The sequence below is a fragment of the Apostichopus japonicus genome, chromosome 13, assembly GCF_037975245.1.
Source record: "Apostichopus japonicus isolate 1M-3 chromosome 13, ASM3797524v1, whole genome shotgun sequence".
Taxonomy (NCBI): domain Eukaryota; kingdom Metazoa; phylum Echinodermata; class Holothuroidea; order Aspidochirotida; family Stichopodidae; genus Apostichopus; species Apostichopus japonicus.
Window position 1 is genome coordinate 6,556,041 of NC_092573.1, and position 13,639 is coordinate 6,569,679.

General features: G+C 36.4%; 1 protein-coding gene across 8 annotated transcripts in view; it reads left to right on the forward strand.

The window, feature by feature from the left end:
* The window catches only part of LOC139978485 (uncharacterized), a 42,757-nt gene that overhangs the window by 3,227 nt on the left and 25,891 nt on the right, over window positions 1-13,639 (forward strand). For 4 of the 8 annotated variants that reach the window (XM_071988758.1, XM_071988764.1, XM_071988759.1 and 1 more), the window contains exons 4-20: window positions 745-762; window positions 2,732-2,837; window positions 3,546-3,657; window positions 4,283-4,419; window positions 4,851-5,115; window positions 5,772-6,057; window positions 6,580-6,729; window positions 7,668-7,828; window positions 8,342-8,427; window positions 8,623-8,847; window positions 9,224-9,415; window positions 9,930-10,103; window positions 10,600-10,758; window positions 11,222-11,484; window positions 12,041-12,207; window positions 12,584-12,653; window positions 13,400-13,574. In XM_071988758.1, coding sequence (XP_071844859.1) covers window positions 745-762; window positions 2,732-2,837; window positions 3,546-3,657; window positions 4,283-4,419; window positions 4,851-5,115; window positions 5,772-6,057; window positions 6,580-6,729; window positions 7,668-7,828; window positions 8,342-8,427; window positions 8,623-8,847; window positions 9,224-9,415; window positions 9,930-10,103; window positions 10,600-10,758; window positions 11,222-11,484; window positions 12,041-12,207; window positions 12,584-12,653; window positions 13,400-13,574 — 2,746 coding nt within the window. Of the gene's footprint in view, window positions 1-744; window positions 763-2,731; window positions 2,838-3,545; window positions 3,658-4,282; window positions 4,420-4,850; window positions 5,116-5,771; window positions 6,058-6,425; window positions 6,437-6,579; window positions 6,730-7,667; window positions 7,829-8,341; window positions 8,428-8,622; window positions 8,848-9,223; window positions 9,416-9,929; window positions 10,104-10,599; window positions 10,759-11,221; window positions 11,485-12,040; window positions 12,208-12,583; window positions 12,654-13,399; window positions 13,575-13,639 lie in introns of those variants that run through there. The other 4 variants (XM_071988762.1, XM_071988763.1, XM_071988761.1 and 1 more) reach the window with 4 other exon arrangements.

The window sequence follows — 13,639 nt, forward strand, 5'->3', positions numbered from 1 at the left end:
TTCCTCTCGTACAGCAACGACCCCGTTCACAATTTCACCAAGCTAATTTACTTTGTTCCTGTGTATAGCATTGTTTTGTTTGACTTTCTCTGTGTCTAACGATAAAGAGGCATTTTAATATTTTGTGTGATTTATTTCAGCATTGTTACAACCATGGTGAAGTATTTTCCCAAAATCCTAAGATTATAGTTTATACAAAGACTACTTAACATAAGACACTTCTTTGCAGATGTAAAAGTTATGAAAATTTGAACCTCAGCAACCCAGCTTCCAAAAATATGTATTATATATTATATGTGTATATATGAACGTGTAGCGAGTGGGTTGAAAAGATGTATATATATTAATTTAATAAATATCAACACATCAGAAAAATTCCACTTCACAACCGGTTTCGTCCTTTCGGGACTCATCAGGCGAAGGTAGGAATCAAACACCAGACCTTTGTGTCACAGACCTAAGTCCGTACTACTCGACCACAGTGATTCACTGGTGTGTGAAAGCACTCTAGATATATAAATATGAGAGTGGGAAAAAATGAAAATAGTATAAATAAATTTTAATCTGTCAATATGTGATAGGTTTTGTTCCCTTTATTGAGCAAGTGCTCCTTTGTTTGCACTTATAACATTTAAGGAAATATAAGTTATGTAAGGCATTAGTTCATACGTAACAGGGGCCGATCCTGTAGATGATCATTCACTTATATATATAACAATTCATCCCTCTCATTTGATTCAACAGGGCAAAAGTTCAGAATGTGTAAGTATTTTGAACAATTTGACCATTTGTTTTGTCATTTTATAATAATTTTGTGGATTGTGAAAGTTTAATGTGGAAGTAAAGTTATATGGTTTAATACTGTGAATAACTTCAGATATGCAGACAAGTTTGAGGAAGGGGGTAGGGGTGGGAGAGGAAACAGTTTTAAATTGCCAGGAGTTGAACCACGGCTTCAGTTTCTAAGCAAGCCTTTGCCAGTCATTATTTTTGGACTGAAGAAATGAGAATTTTTGGAAAAGAATCATTTAACTTTTTGGATAAGTGGTTACCTATCAGAAACGGAAGAGATCAGTGAGGATGACAAGCTGAATGTTTATTAATCCATGCTGATAATTAACATAACCATATTCCTGTTGAGACAATTGGAACACATCATTGGACATAGAGGTATCTCATCATGTACTGATTCTTTATCATAACCATATTCCTGTTGAGACAAATGGAACACATCATTGGACATAGAGGTATCTCATCATGTACTGATTCTTTAACATAACCACATTCCTGTTGAGACAAATGGAACATATCATTGGAAATAGAGACCTCTATCTCATCATGTACTTATTCTTTAACATATAAGCATATTACTGTTGAGACAAATGGAACACATCATTGGACATAGAGGTATCTCATCATGTACTGATTCTTTTAACATAACCACATTCCTGTTGAGACAAATGGAACACATCATTGGACATAGAGGTATCTCATCAAGTACTGATTCTTTATAATAACCATATTCCTGTTGAGACAAATGGAACACATCATTGGACATAGAGGTATCTCATCAAGTACTGATTCTTTATAATAACCATATTCCTGTTGAGACAAATGGAACACATCATTGGACATAGAGGTATCTCATCAAGTACTGATTCTTTATAATAACCATATTCCTGTTGAGACAAATGGAACACATCATTGGACATAGCTCTAGGTATCTCATCAAGTACTGATTTTTATCATAACCACATTCCTGTTGAGACAAATGGAACATATCATTGGAAATAGAGACCTCTATCTCATCATGTACTTATTCTTTAACATAAGCATATTACTGTTGAGACAAATGGAACACATCATTGTACATAGAGGTATCTCATCATGTACTGATTCTTTATAATAACCATATTCCTGTTGAGACAAATGGAACACATCATTGGACATAGAGGTATCTCATCAAGTACTGATTCTTTATAATAACCATATTCCTGTTGAGACAAATGGAACACATCATTGGACATAGCTCTAGGTATCTCATCAAGTACTGATTTTTATCATAACCACATTCCTGTTGAGACAAATGGAACATATCATTGGAAATAGAGACCTCTATCTCATCATGTACTTATTCTTTAACATAAGCATATTACTGTTGAGACAAATGGAACACATCATTGGACATAGAGGTATCTCATCATGTACTGATTCTTTAACATAACCACATTCCTGTTGAAACAATTGGAACACATCATTGGACACAGAGGTATCTCATCATGTACTGTTTCTTTAACATAACCACATTCCTGTTGAGACAAATGGAACACATCATTGGACATAGAGGTATCTCATCATGTACTGATTCTTTTAACATAACCACATTCCTGTTGAGACAATTGGAAAACATTATTGGACATAGAGGTATCTCATCATGTACTGATTCTTTAACATAACCATATTACTGTTGAGACAACATTTAGGCAATGTTTGGTATACTGCAAGTGTTTCCTGTTGTGTCTGGATAAGCTGTTTTGTTCCTGGTGATTACTTTATATTCAAGGGTTATTGCCAAAGTTGAATTATTTAGACCAACCCTCAATGATTATCAAGAAGGGAGATATTAGTATTTTCTTGACTATTCATGTACATGTATCCACACAATTTCTGCACACCACATTCATCTCTGTGGTTTATTTCATCATTTTATTCATCTTACTCTGTTGTACAGCGAACTCCCAGATGACTTTGGAAAGCTTGTGATGCCATATGTACGCAGCAGAGAGCCAAACTTCCAGGAGGAGTACCTTACAAAACCACGGCCATTTGAAGTGGTTGTAAGTATACAATATGCTAGCCAGTCTTTCTAACTTAGACTCTCTGTAAAGTTTGAGTCTACTTACATCTTATCAGGGCTGTTGTCTGCACTCTTGACTAGTTAGTGAGTCTTCTGTGGATTATTTATAGTTATTATTGGATAGACCGTGCAAAATCTGTTGAGCTTGATGCATTTTTAGTTTTTGTTACATCAACTGTTGTCTTATTCTTCTGTCGTTTCAACATTTTTTTTGACCTGGAAATGTAGTCCCTTTTCTTGAGACATGACACATATACTGCACCTGTCAGCAATTTCTACCCAGTTTAGCCAACATCACAGCATGAAATCCAGGCGCTATGAGAAATAATAATTTTTCCATGCTCAGTTTTTCCATCTATGATTCTCCTTTGCGTCAGTGATTTGTAACAACTCAAGCAAGCACATTGCAGTTCCTTTTCGATCATTCATCTTATTTTTTGTCAGATAACCGCATAAAAATGACATCAAAGGATTCCTACATTTGTTTAGAAAGTGATGCTGATTTCAGCGTGACTTGTACATATTGCGGTGAATAATTCATCTAGGAGAAAGCTAACAGGGAGCTTAATCTGTCTGCTAGCCATCCTTTTTCACCTTGTCATGGTGCAGCAGTCATTTGGTAAATAATATTCATCACTGTTAGTGGTAGGGTTTTACTAAATTTCTCCTTTCCTTCTCTTACATTTAGGTGCAGGAGGGTGTACCAGCTTACAATCCCATCGACAAGGGAATTGTAGCTCCTCAGCTTCCAAGAACCAAGAAACTTCCATTTTCCAAGGACCTCTCCATTTCTGTCGATGGTAATTTCTGATGTGATTTAATCGTATTTGTCAAGTCAGGAGATGTATACTTGTAATAAAAGCATCCAGGAGAGATAGAAGATTTTGTTTTGAAGTTGTCTACTTAAAGAAAATGGTTAACAAAAAAAAAGTAACAAAAAGTTATAGACTAAATAAGTATAAGAATAAACCAGTAGTTGTACAAAGATTCAAAGGATACTTTCCGTAGTGTGATTCAATATTTCGGTTTTGTACGGCAAGAAAAACGTAAATAACGTAATAACATAAAAAAAGAAAAAACATAAATAAATAGGAAAAATGTAAAATAACAAGAAAAACGTAAATAACCAGCCATCAGCTCCGTACACATGTGCTGAATTGTTTCCATTCTTGGTTTTGTGAAATGAGAAAGTGAACTTGAAGAGCGGTATCGTTTGCTTCACGAAATAACATTTGAATACAGTTTTACACTGGCATAGCCACGTTAAACATCTTTGTTAACCCACACGGTGGACCACGAAAATTCTTGTCATATTTTGAGACAATACTGCAATTTATACCGTCAACATGGTATGTATGGAATGTATTTTTAACTGTTATTGATAAACCAAATTCAAACAAGCTATGATTTTCTGTTTTATTTTAGACATGAAGATGCCGAAGGTTCAGAGCATGGGAGTGGTACCAATCCGCAGCACCACTGATATAACAGACCTGAATGTGATGATGCAGGGGAAACCAGTTTTGGCAGCAGAAGAAGAAGAAATTGCAGCCATACAAGAGGTTTGCTTAGCTGTATAGGGATATTAAGAAACCTAGATCTTTTTAAGTCATTTTCTTGAAGCTGTATTTGGGATAATACTTTCTGGTGGTGGAGGGAGGTAGGGGAGGGGAGGGTGAAAGGGATGTGAACAAATCCTCATGGGGGAGTACAGGTACTATTTCCCAAGTTTAGAACCTGAATGCAATTTGAAGGTGTGGTTCTGTCCTTTCCACATGATGTTTGAGTTTAGAGTTATATTGTTTGGAAGGAAGTAGATTTGCGTAAACAAGACTTCTGTCAACTTAATTGAAAAAAAAACTCTGTTTGATCTCTGCGCTCTCTCCGGCATAGATGTACAGAATTCCAAAGTTTGTCACAATCTTGTAAAGTATGCTTCAATAATAACGAAGTTTATTTTAATGATTTCACAAATATTCTTCTTTCCTGTCAGGCTAACGAAGACTTTGTCACAATGTCTCCAACCTTCACTACTGCGACCTCTGCAATTGATGCTGAGCTGAAGGATCTGATGGACCTAGCCACGCCCTCTAACGAAAGTATCTTCCCACTCAAAAGTGCACGACCTGCGATCAAGAAGCCAGCCATTCTTGGATCAGAGGGCACCCTCGCCCCAGTGAGGTTCTCGGAGAGACCCCTTGGGACTCTACAAGCTCAAAAAGAGGTTGTGATCAAATCTGCTCGGAAGAAAGTCAAATGTAATTAATCTTCTCACCTTTGAAAGAAATTATTCCAAAATAATATTAACAATGTTACAAAATTTTAATATTCCTACATATTTGACAGAGTCAATACATAATAATCATAATTTTGGTGGTAACTCTAGACTATCATTCTTGTTGAGGTTATGAGTATGCGTTTCCATTGATGTCTGCATGAAATGTGTCGTTGACCTCTGACCTCTCTGTAAGGCCGATAGTCTGATTGGGTACAAACATTTTTGTTTGTTTATTTTGATTTCTCTATTTTTGGTACTGCCAAAGAAGTGCAGCACACACTATACATGCGATATATAGCAAGAAATACGTTTTTTTTTTGGCTGATTAAAAACACTTCACTTTTAATGACTTTAATTTCCCTTTCTTTTCCTGAACAAACACTATCTAACTATAGTGTGTTGCACCACAATACCATTGGCCTCAGTGCACCATATCATATCCAAAAAAGTCCATACCTATCTATAACAGGCTTTCAATTAATTGTGTAAATCTGCTAAGTGCCTGTAATAGTTTGCTACTGATAAGCCAATTTTGATGAACAGGCATGGTAAAGAAAGCACAGACTTAACATGTTGAACACACCATTCTCCATCTCATCCCTTATTTCTTTGGTTTTCCTTTTTTTGCCATCCTAGCAGCCAAGTCTTCCAAGAAGTCCCGTATGCCGGATAGTTTGAAGAAGAGTCGTACGTCTCTTCATTCCGAAGATGTGTTTGGTTCTGACAATGAGAGCTACACGAGCGAAGATACCGTCGACCTACCTATCAGCCGTTCGGCCACTCCGTCCGGCAATCGTCCATCATCTCGGAGCAAGGTGGACAGAAGCGGTTCTGCATCCTCCGCAGGTTCCAAGAAGTCTGTGCAAGAACTGCTGGCTGAAGCTCAGGATATATCTAGTCCAGATAGTGTACCTCTTCATAAGTGAGTGTGAAAAACCAGCAGTATGAAAGTAACTAGTATGCTTATGAACTTCTAGGCTAGATATCTGGACTATTTATATCTAGTCCAGATAGTGCACCTCTTCATTAGTGAGTGTTAAAAACCAACAGCATTAAGTATTTAGTATGCTTTGGACTTCAAGCTTAAAGTATCTGTGCTTATGAACTTCTAGACTAGATATCTGGACTAGTTAAATCTAGTCCAGATATTGTACCTCTTCATAAGTGAGTGTGAAAAACCAGCAGTATGAAAGTATTTAGTATGTTTATGAACTTCAATCTTAAAGTATCTATGCTTATGAACTTCTAGGCTAGATATCTGGACTAGTTATATCTAGTCCAGTTAGTGTACCTCTTCATAAATGAGTGTTAAAAACCAACAGTATGAAAGTATTTAGTATGTTTATGAACTTCAAGCTTAAAGTATCTAGTATGCTTATGAACTTCTAGATATGCTTGTGAGCTTCCCATTGGTCTATGAATGATCAACTTCTATTCTTTGCAGAAGAAAACTTGATAGGAAGGAGAGTCAGATAAAGAAAGGGAAGAAGTCAGGTGTCAAGATGAAACAAGCAACAGAGGAGGATGAATCGGAACCAAAGGAGCGGTCTGTTGATGACATCATTGCTTCTCTCAAAGCTACTAAACAAGGAAAGTAAGTTCACTACTCAAGAAGAGGCTGTCATCAGAAAGCCTTCAATTTGAATAAAAATGGAATTAAATTAAAGCAATTATTGCAACCAATAATAACAACATCACACCAAAGTCTATTTGCAAGAACCTAAAAAGTATTTCTATATCCTCCCCCCCCCCCCAATAAAAAAAAGAAGGTATTATATATTTTTGGTTTTTGGCAATTTAACACTATTTCTCTTCCTAATATAAATATATTTTGTAAGCTACACTGAAGTAAATGACGTTAAATGAAATGAAATGGAAGTAATTCTAAAAAAATGAAAGAAAATAACTTCAGTCAGATTTACATATACAAAATAGACTTTGCTATGAAAATGTGGAAGGTCCAGGCCCACCCAGTTGGGGCAAGTTTTTCTGACTGGGTACTTTCAAGTCACTATTCAAAGCACTTGTACTGTTGTATGTTTTCAGGATGACGGTTACATAACTAAGAATAATAATTAAAATACTGGTATGGAAGCAAAGGAATGTTTATTTGGTTATAGTCAAACTTTTCATCACCTTTAACTTTAACTTCAGAGATTGGTTGGTGTTGTTGTGAAAGTTAGCTTCATGTATTACAGTATTATTCATATATAAAAAATATTAATTAAACATATTTAAAGGCAAGGCATATTATTTGTGCATTTCAATTCACAGCTTCCTCAACCAATTGTTTTTTATTACTGCTGATATTTGGTTAATGTTAACACAATTTTTATGTAATATTTGCATTTTTGCAAAAACACGAGATAATAAGAGAAATATCGATTTACAAAAAGCCAAATTTCAAACAAGATTTCATAGTTATTTCCCTGCATGTTCCTGCCTTTTTCTTTCTGCCTTCATATCAATTTATTAACTTATTATGCTGAATACAAGAAGGTCTTCAATGAAGGTCACTGCATTTTTCTTCAGAATCTCTGCCAAGTCGGAGGCAGATTTGAAAATTCAAGAAATAATGAATCGTGTCATGAAGAGGGGTGCGGATGTTTTGGGAACGGATGTCGAGGATGAAGGAGACCAGAAAGACGAAGAAAAAGAAGGAATAACATTCGAGGAGGAGATTGAGATGGATGGTAGGCCTTAAAAAGATTTCACTTTCAATTAAAGATGAAAAAATCATCCTGGTGTAGAAGCAAATGTTAATTTAATCTCACTTTTCTTAACAATAATTTATAACCCAAATTTTGGGAGTATTATCATGATAAATATATTTTTCATATGAACACAAAGAGATGCCAAACCTCAAGGCATATTAATGATAGCCGTTCTTGTAACCCAGGAACCATTGAGTGGAATATTTATTGTACCAAATTTGCTGATAGTTTATTGCAAAGCTATTTCCCTGCAGTTGTCTACTGCTTGACTTGTCATGACTGGACAGACCCCTGCCTCCCCTACCCCCGCCCCCTTTTCTCTTAGAGATTTTTAATTTCACCCAGAAGTGATTCTGTTTTAGAGATGTGTATAATTATAAATATTTGCTCTCTGATTTCTAGTCAGTAGACCTTGTAGATTCAGCTTTTGTCATTACCCTGATAATTTATTTCAAAGACCAGTACTTACTCTTCATATCGTCAATTTATCAGTAGACACACCGGCCATCTCAATCACGGATGAAGGCGATTATTCTGACATAGCTATCACTCTCTCCAGGCCAACCACTGAAATTGAGGTAAGTCCTCTGTGTCAATTACTTTTCCATACAGATTGCCTTGTTCCTTTAAAAATTATTTAATAATTTTTTTTTTTTGGTAACAGGAAACTGCAGGTGAATACCAAATTAATGTTTCTTTTAATTATATCTCACGTTATCAATAAAAATGTGTATATGATCTTCACGTTAAAAAACTTGAAATTTTTTATCAAGTCTCAACAACTAGAAACTATCACAGAACAAGAGACCCATGATGGAGACTCCACAGCCAGAGGAACAGAGATGTTACTGGACGCTCCTGTAGACACAGAGCGGGCATCTTCCGTGCCTCTGCCAATAGAGGGAGCTCTTCCTCCTCATTCCCAGAGCGTCCTAGATGCAGTGAAGATGCTGAATACCATTCAACCAGAGGAAATTGACTTGGAGCAAGCTTGGAGGGTAAATATACCTATTAAGAGTATTTTTATGTTTAAAGTCAGTTTTGTATAATGGTTCTTTATTTTCTGCTCGAAATTCTATAAAATCTTGCTCCAGATTTTATTGACAAAATGGAATTTAGTGATGAAATTTCATAACTGATATGCCTAGATTTGTTCATGTTGTGTTCATCTGTACTATAGTCTCCTAATTCTAGAGATGTCTTTTTTTTCAAAGTTTCTTATGTCGCAAAATTTGACGAGAAGAATTTTCATATTTTTTTAATATCTGTTTTGTATAATTTTCCAGTCTGATCTCTGTTGTTCATCACCTTTGAGAGTTGCATCTTCAGTTGCATTCGGTTCCTAAATCCTGCTTTTGCCTTTTATCTGTCCAGGATTTAACGATGCCGCAAGACGTCTATTATGAAGACATCGTTAAAGTGGAGGGGGCTTCAGAGCCTCTGGTTGAGAAGCTACAATCTAAGGAAACGGCTGTCGAGCAGAAGAAAAGTCTGAACCTTCCAGTCCAATCATCTTCCGTTTCGTTTTTATCAACATGGACACCATCGGACAAACCAGAACGCGAGGTATGAACCTAACATTTGCCTCTCTTGGTATTTGTCGGGGGGCCGATGAGGTAGAAAGTATCACCTGGATTGGATCTTTGAAGAGGGGTGGAAGCTTGATTACTTTGGTCAGACATCTAGATGCTGATTTAAAACCAAGTTGAGCAAATCAAGTTTAAGTACAAACACTATATCAGGGTGATGACACAACACAAGGACTTTGTTGTAAACTTGTTTATTATACAAGGTAAACACTTGTTAAATGTTAATTTGCAATTTCTCGCATCTGATTAACATATTTATTTAAACAAGGGTGTGGGAAGGGCAAGCTGGTGGAGGGGTAGGAGTGTGGGGGGGGGTGGAGGATGAGAGCAGTAGAGGCCAGGTAATTGATCAGGGACTGTGACAAAGCATCAGGAATTTGTTGGTTACCCTGGAAGTGGCACTTCAAGTTTGTAGCACAGCCTGATGTAAGAAAGGAAAATATCACCATGTTTGTGTTGAAACCTTTGATTTTTTTTCATTCTCCATGAAGAAGACCACATCAGGGCAGCCGGAATTGAGGAAAAGCATCCATCATTTCTGTACCATGATGCCAGCAAGTATAGCTCTACCAGGTCAGTTAAAAATGGCTACCAGGATGCACCATACTCCCAGCAGATACAAGGTCACGAGTCATCTCAGTGGGTCGGATCGGAGCCAACAAGTGGTGAGATTACATGGCATGTCATTCAAACGGCTGGACTCTTTTTTTGTGTCACATTGAGATCAAGAATTACATTTGCCTTCTATTTTCCTTGATTAAGTGAAGATTGATATCCTTGAAATGTCTCAATAAAACTATTGATTTATTGGAGCCTGATTTTAACGATGTGGCTGTATCATAATAATCAAATATTGGGTGTAGTTGAATGCTTACATTAGTTATTAAGCTATTGTTTATGGCCTACCCTGCAACCTGTAGCAGAGCTTTAATTAATCGCTCTCATTTGAGGTCAAGTGTATTACCCCTCTGACTCTACTTGAGTCCGTATTTAGAGTCACTCAGTATGCCTTTTACGTCTATGTAAGAATAAAACCTACTCCAAAATAACTTCGGGTCTTTTCACTTTCCAAACTGAGTGACTCTCACTATTTATACAGCTTTGTCTGTTAGTCTCAGTTGCTGTTTCAGTTTTGTTGTTGGTGTGATTTGTCTCTTACAGGATGGAGATGGAGTTACCAGACCAGGGTCATCAGAAGGGAAGAGGCAGAGAGTCATGTCTGCTGCAGCTAAGAGGATACTGAGTGAACTGGAAGAGCAAGAACCTAATAAATCAGCTGAGACGAGACTACAAGTCTGGCAGGAGAAAGCTGAACAGATGGTAAGTTTATTCAAGATCGCTGCTAAACTTCAGAGCTATCCCATATGTCTGCAGAATTCTACAACGATTATTACACTTAATTTGTTCTTGCTAAGAAGGAAAACATCAACGTCACAGATCATATTGTTTATGCTTTAGAAGTCATAATGTATATCAGTAGTTTAGTTTTTCAGTTCCTGAAAAACTTAACATCACAGATGGTGTTGTTTATGCCTTAGAAGTCATAATGTGTGTCAATTGGTCAGTATTTCAGTTCCTGGAAAACATCAATATCACAGTTGGTATTGTTTATGCTTTAGAAGTCATAATGCTTGTCAATTGGTCAGTATTTCAGTTGTTACACAAATATTTTCTAATTTGATCACACAGCAGGTACCCATCATTCACAATCCCAACAGAATCTCTACCCTGCAATAAAAATTTCTTTCATCTATATCTGACTTTGTAATTGTTTACTCAACAGTTTGATGAAGGGCTAGGTCTCCCCGGGCACCAGCTTCCCATCCATCAAGATGCATCCCGCCTCTACTGGACCCCAGCGCCCCCAAAGATGAACCTTCCAGCTAGTGTCATAGGAGAAAACCTGTTTCCTAGATTTCAGGGTGCCCTCCTCAAGCCTGGAGGTGAAAGTTCATTGACCGTCGCTGGCGATGACTCTGATGATGATGTCGAGGTTGACCTAGCTCTCAATGAGGAGGAGGAAAGAGATGCACAATTTAGAAAAAGGTAAACCATTCACAAAAACAAAAATTGAAAAAAAAATGGACTACTTGTCCAAAAAATGCAAGATACATTTCTACATCACATATATATATACTTCATTGTGAGCAAGAAGTGTTTCAAGTTCAATGAGTATTGCCTCAAACTTGCAACATGAAAAGTTGTCCAAACTTTATTTTCCATCAAAAGTATTCCCAGGCACTGAAAAATATGAAGCCAAAAGATTAATTGTTTCCAACAGATAACATGTTTGAAAGTAGGCAGTTAAAGTTTGACTTATAGCTGACCATTGTTTCTTCTTCCTAGCATATTTGAGAGGTATGAACTTTTCCTTCAGGCAGATATGACAAACAAGATATTTAGAAACAGAAAAAAAAATTAAAATAATATCTGAAAGGAAAGGCTCTTTTATAAGAGTGTTGATGGAGATGCAGTGTGTTATTTGTATACTTTATTTATTTTTCTGTTTCACAGTTTGATATATTTCTTTTTCTAAGTGCATCCCATAAGAGCTGGATCCTTTTAAAGTTTAAAATATTGACTTTATTTGTCTCCTTGTCAGATTAATCGTGAGGCGAAATGTCTCAGCAGAGGACCTGACAGAACTAACAAAAACTGACTTTAAAGGAGACAGAAGGATTTGGTTGGACAGCTCAGCATCTGAACGAGGACCCGACACACCTCCTATAGCGCCCTCTTTGACTAGCGATACCTTACACACTACAGAGGGTGATAATTTGAATCTAAAGTATTATGAGTAAATCAGGCTAGGTCTAGGTACATCTGTTATGGAAGATTCTTAGGCCTGCACTAACTGTTGAAATTTGTATTGAAAAGTAACCAATTTTTTTTTTTTTTTTTGGGGGGGTGGTACAGATCTGTTATGCCACTAAGATAACATTGCTCATGTATAGCTGCCTCAAGTGAATTTTGTATCTCCTTCTACCATCAAAAAATTTATTATGTCTAAGATGTTGCTTATGTAGATGCTTTATGTATGCACCCTAGATATATGTATGTGTGTTTATGTGTTTGCATTTTGTACATTTAAGTGCACCTCTAGCAAAGAAATGTCTTTATTTTTATTTGTTAATCTTTATAATAGCTGGAGATGAGGACAATGAAAAGAGAAGTCAAACAAGAAGTTCCTTTACAATTGTCAGACCAAAACTTCAGTAAGGAATATTTTCATTATTTTTCTTTTTTTAGGAATTGTTTATGGTCTTTGTGATATTTTCATCATTTTATTCATTAATTGGTAGAGAGGTATTGGTATTATGATAACCCATTACCGAGATAGTAATAAATGTCCAATATTCTGTTTTGTGGATGAAAAGTTTAAGAGTAAATGCCGGGTATTTCAAACAGACATGACTGCAGATGCATCATTTGGTAGCCGCTAACAGGGGGGTGGGGATGGGGCGGGGGAGGAGGGACTTATGAGGCTGCTAGTTGTCATTTCTTTGGGTTGGTCTTTTTAAAGTTGTGATTTTAATTAATTACTAATTGGGTGTTTGAGGCAATGTGCAACACTCTTAGTTAACTTTAAGTCCTGTACTCTAGTGAGATTTTAAAAGTTGTGAAAACTACCATAGATCACTGTCTTAGAAATGCAAAGCATATATAAACTGTGAACTTTGAATTCTGTTACTTCCATGATGTACAGGTTTAGCATCTATGCAGCTTTTGATTGACTGTTCAGCAGCCACATGGTTTGCAATACTAACTACCTATGTGAGATGAATATTCAACATTTATGAATATTTATGATTCATGAATATCTATGATATCATGAATATTCATGAGAATATTCATATTCAAGTATATGTGATATGCAAGTTGACTTACAAACATTCATGTATGTGTTTTGTATTCCTGTTTGTGATTTGACTGTGTATAATACATGATTTGACTCAACCAGGAGATCCAACTCTGCCCCTGACATAACGGGAGAGGAGCACATCCTGTTTGTGGAGTCAGACTTTGATTCCATGATGCAGGAGTTGTTGCAACAGAAAGAGCAGATAGTTAAGATGAAGCAAGACATGTTGGAAGACAAAAATAGACAGACCCCAGATGAATCAGAGAACGAATTGGTAATTAGCTTTCAACTCCGTTAACTTTATAATTGTTTGATATCGTAAACAAAAGTTATTTGGAT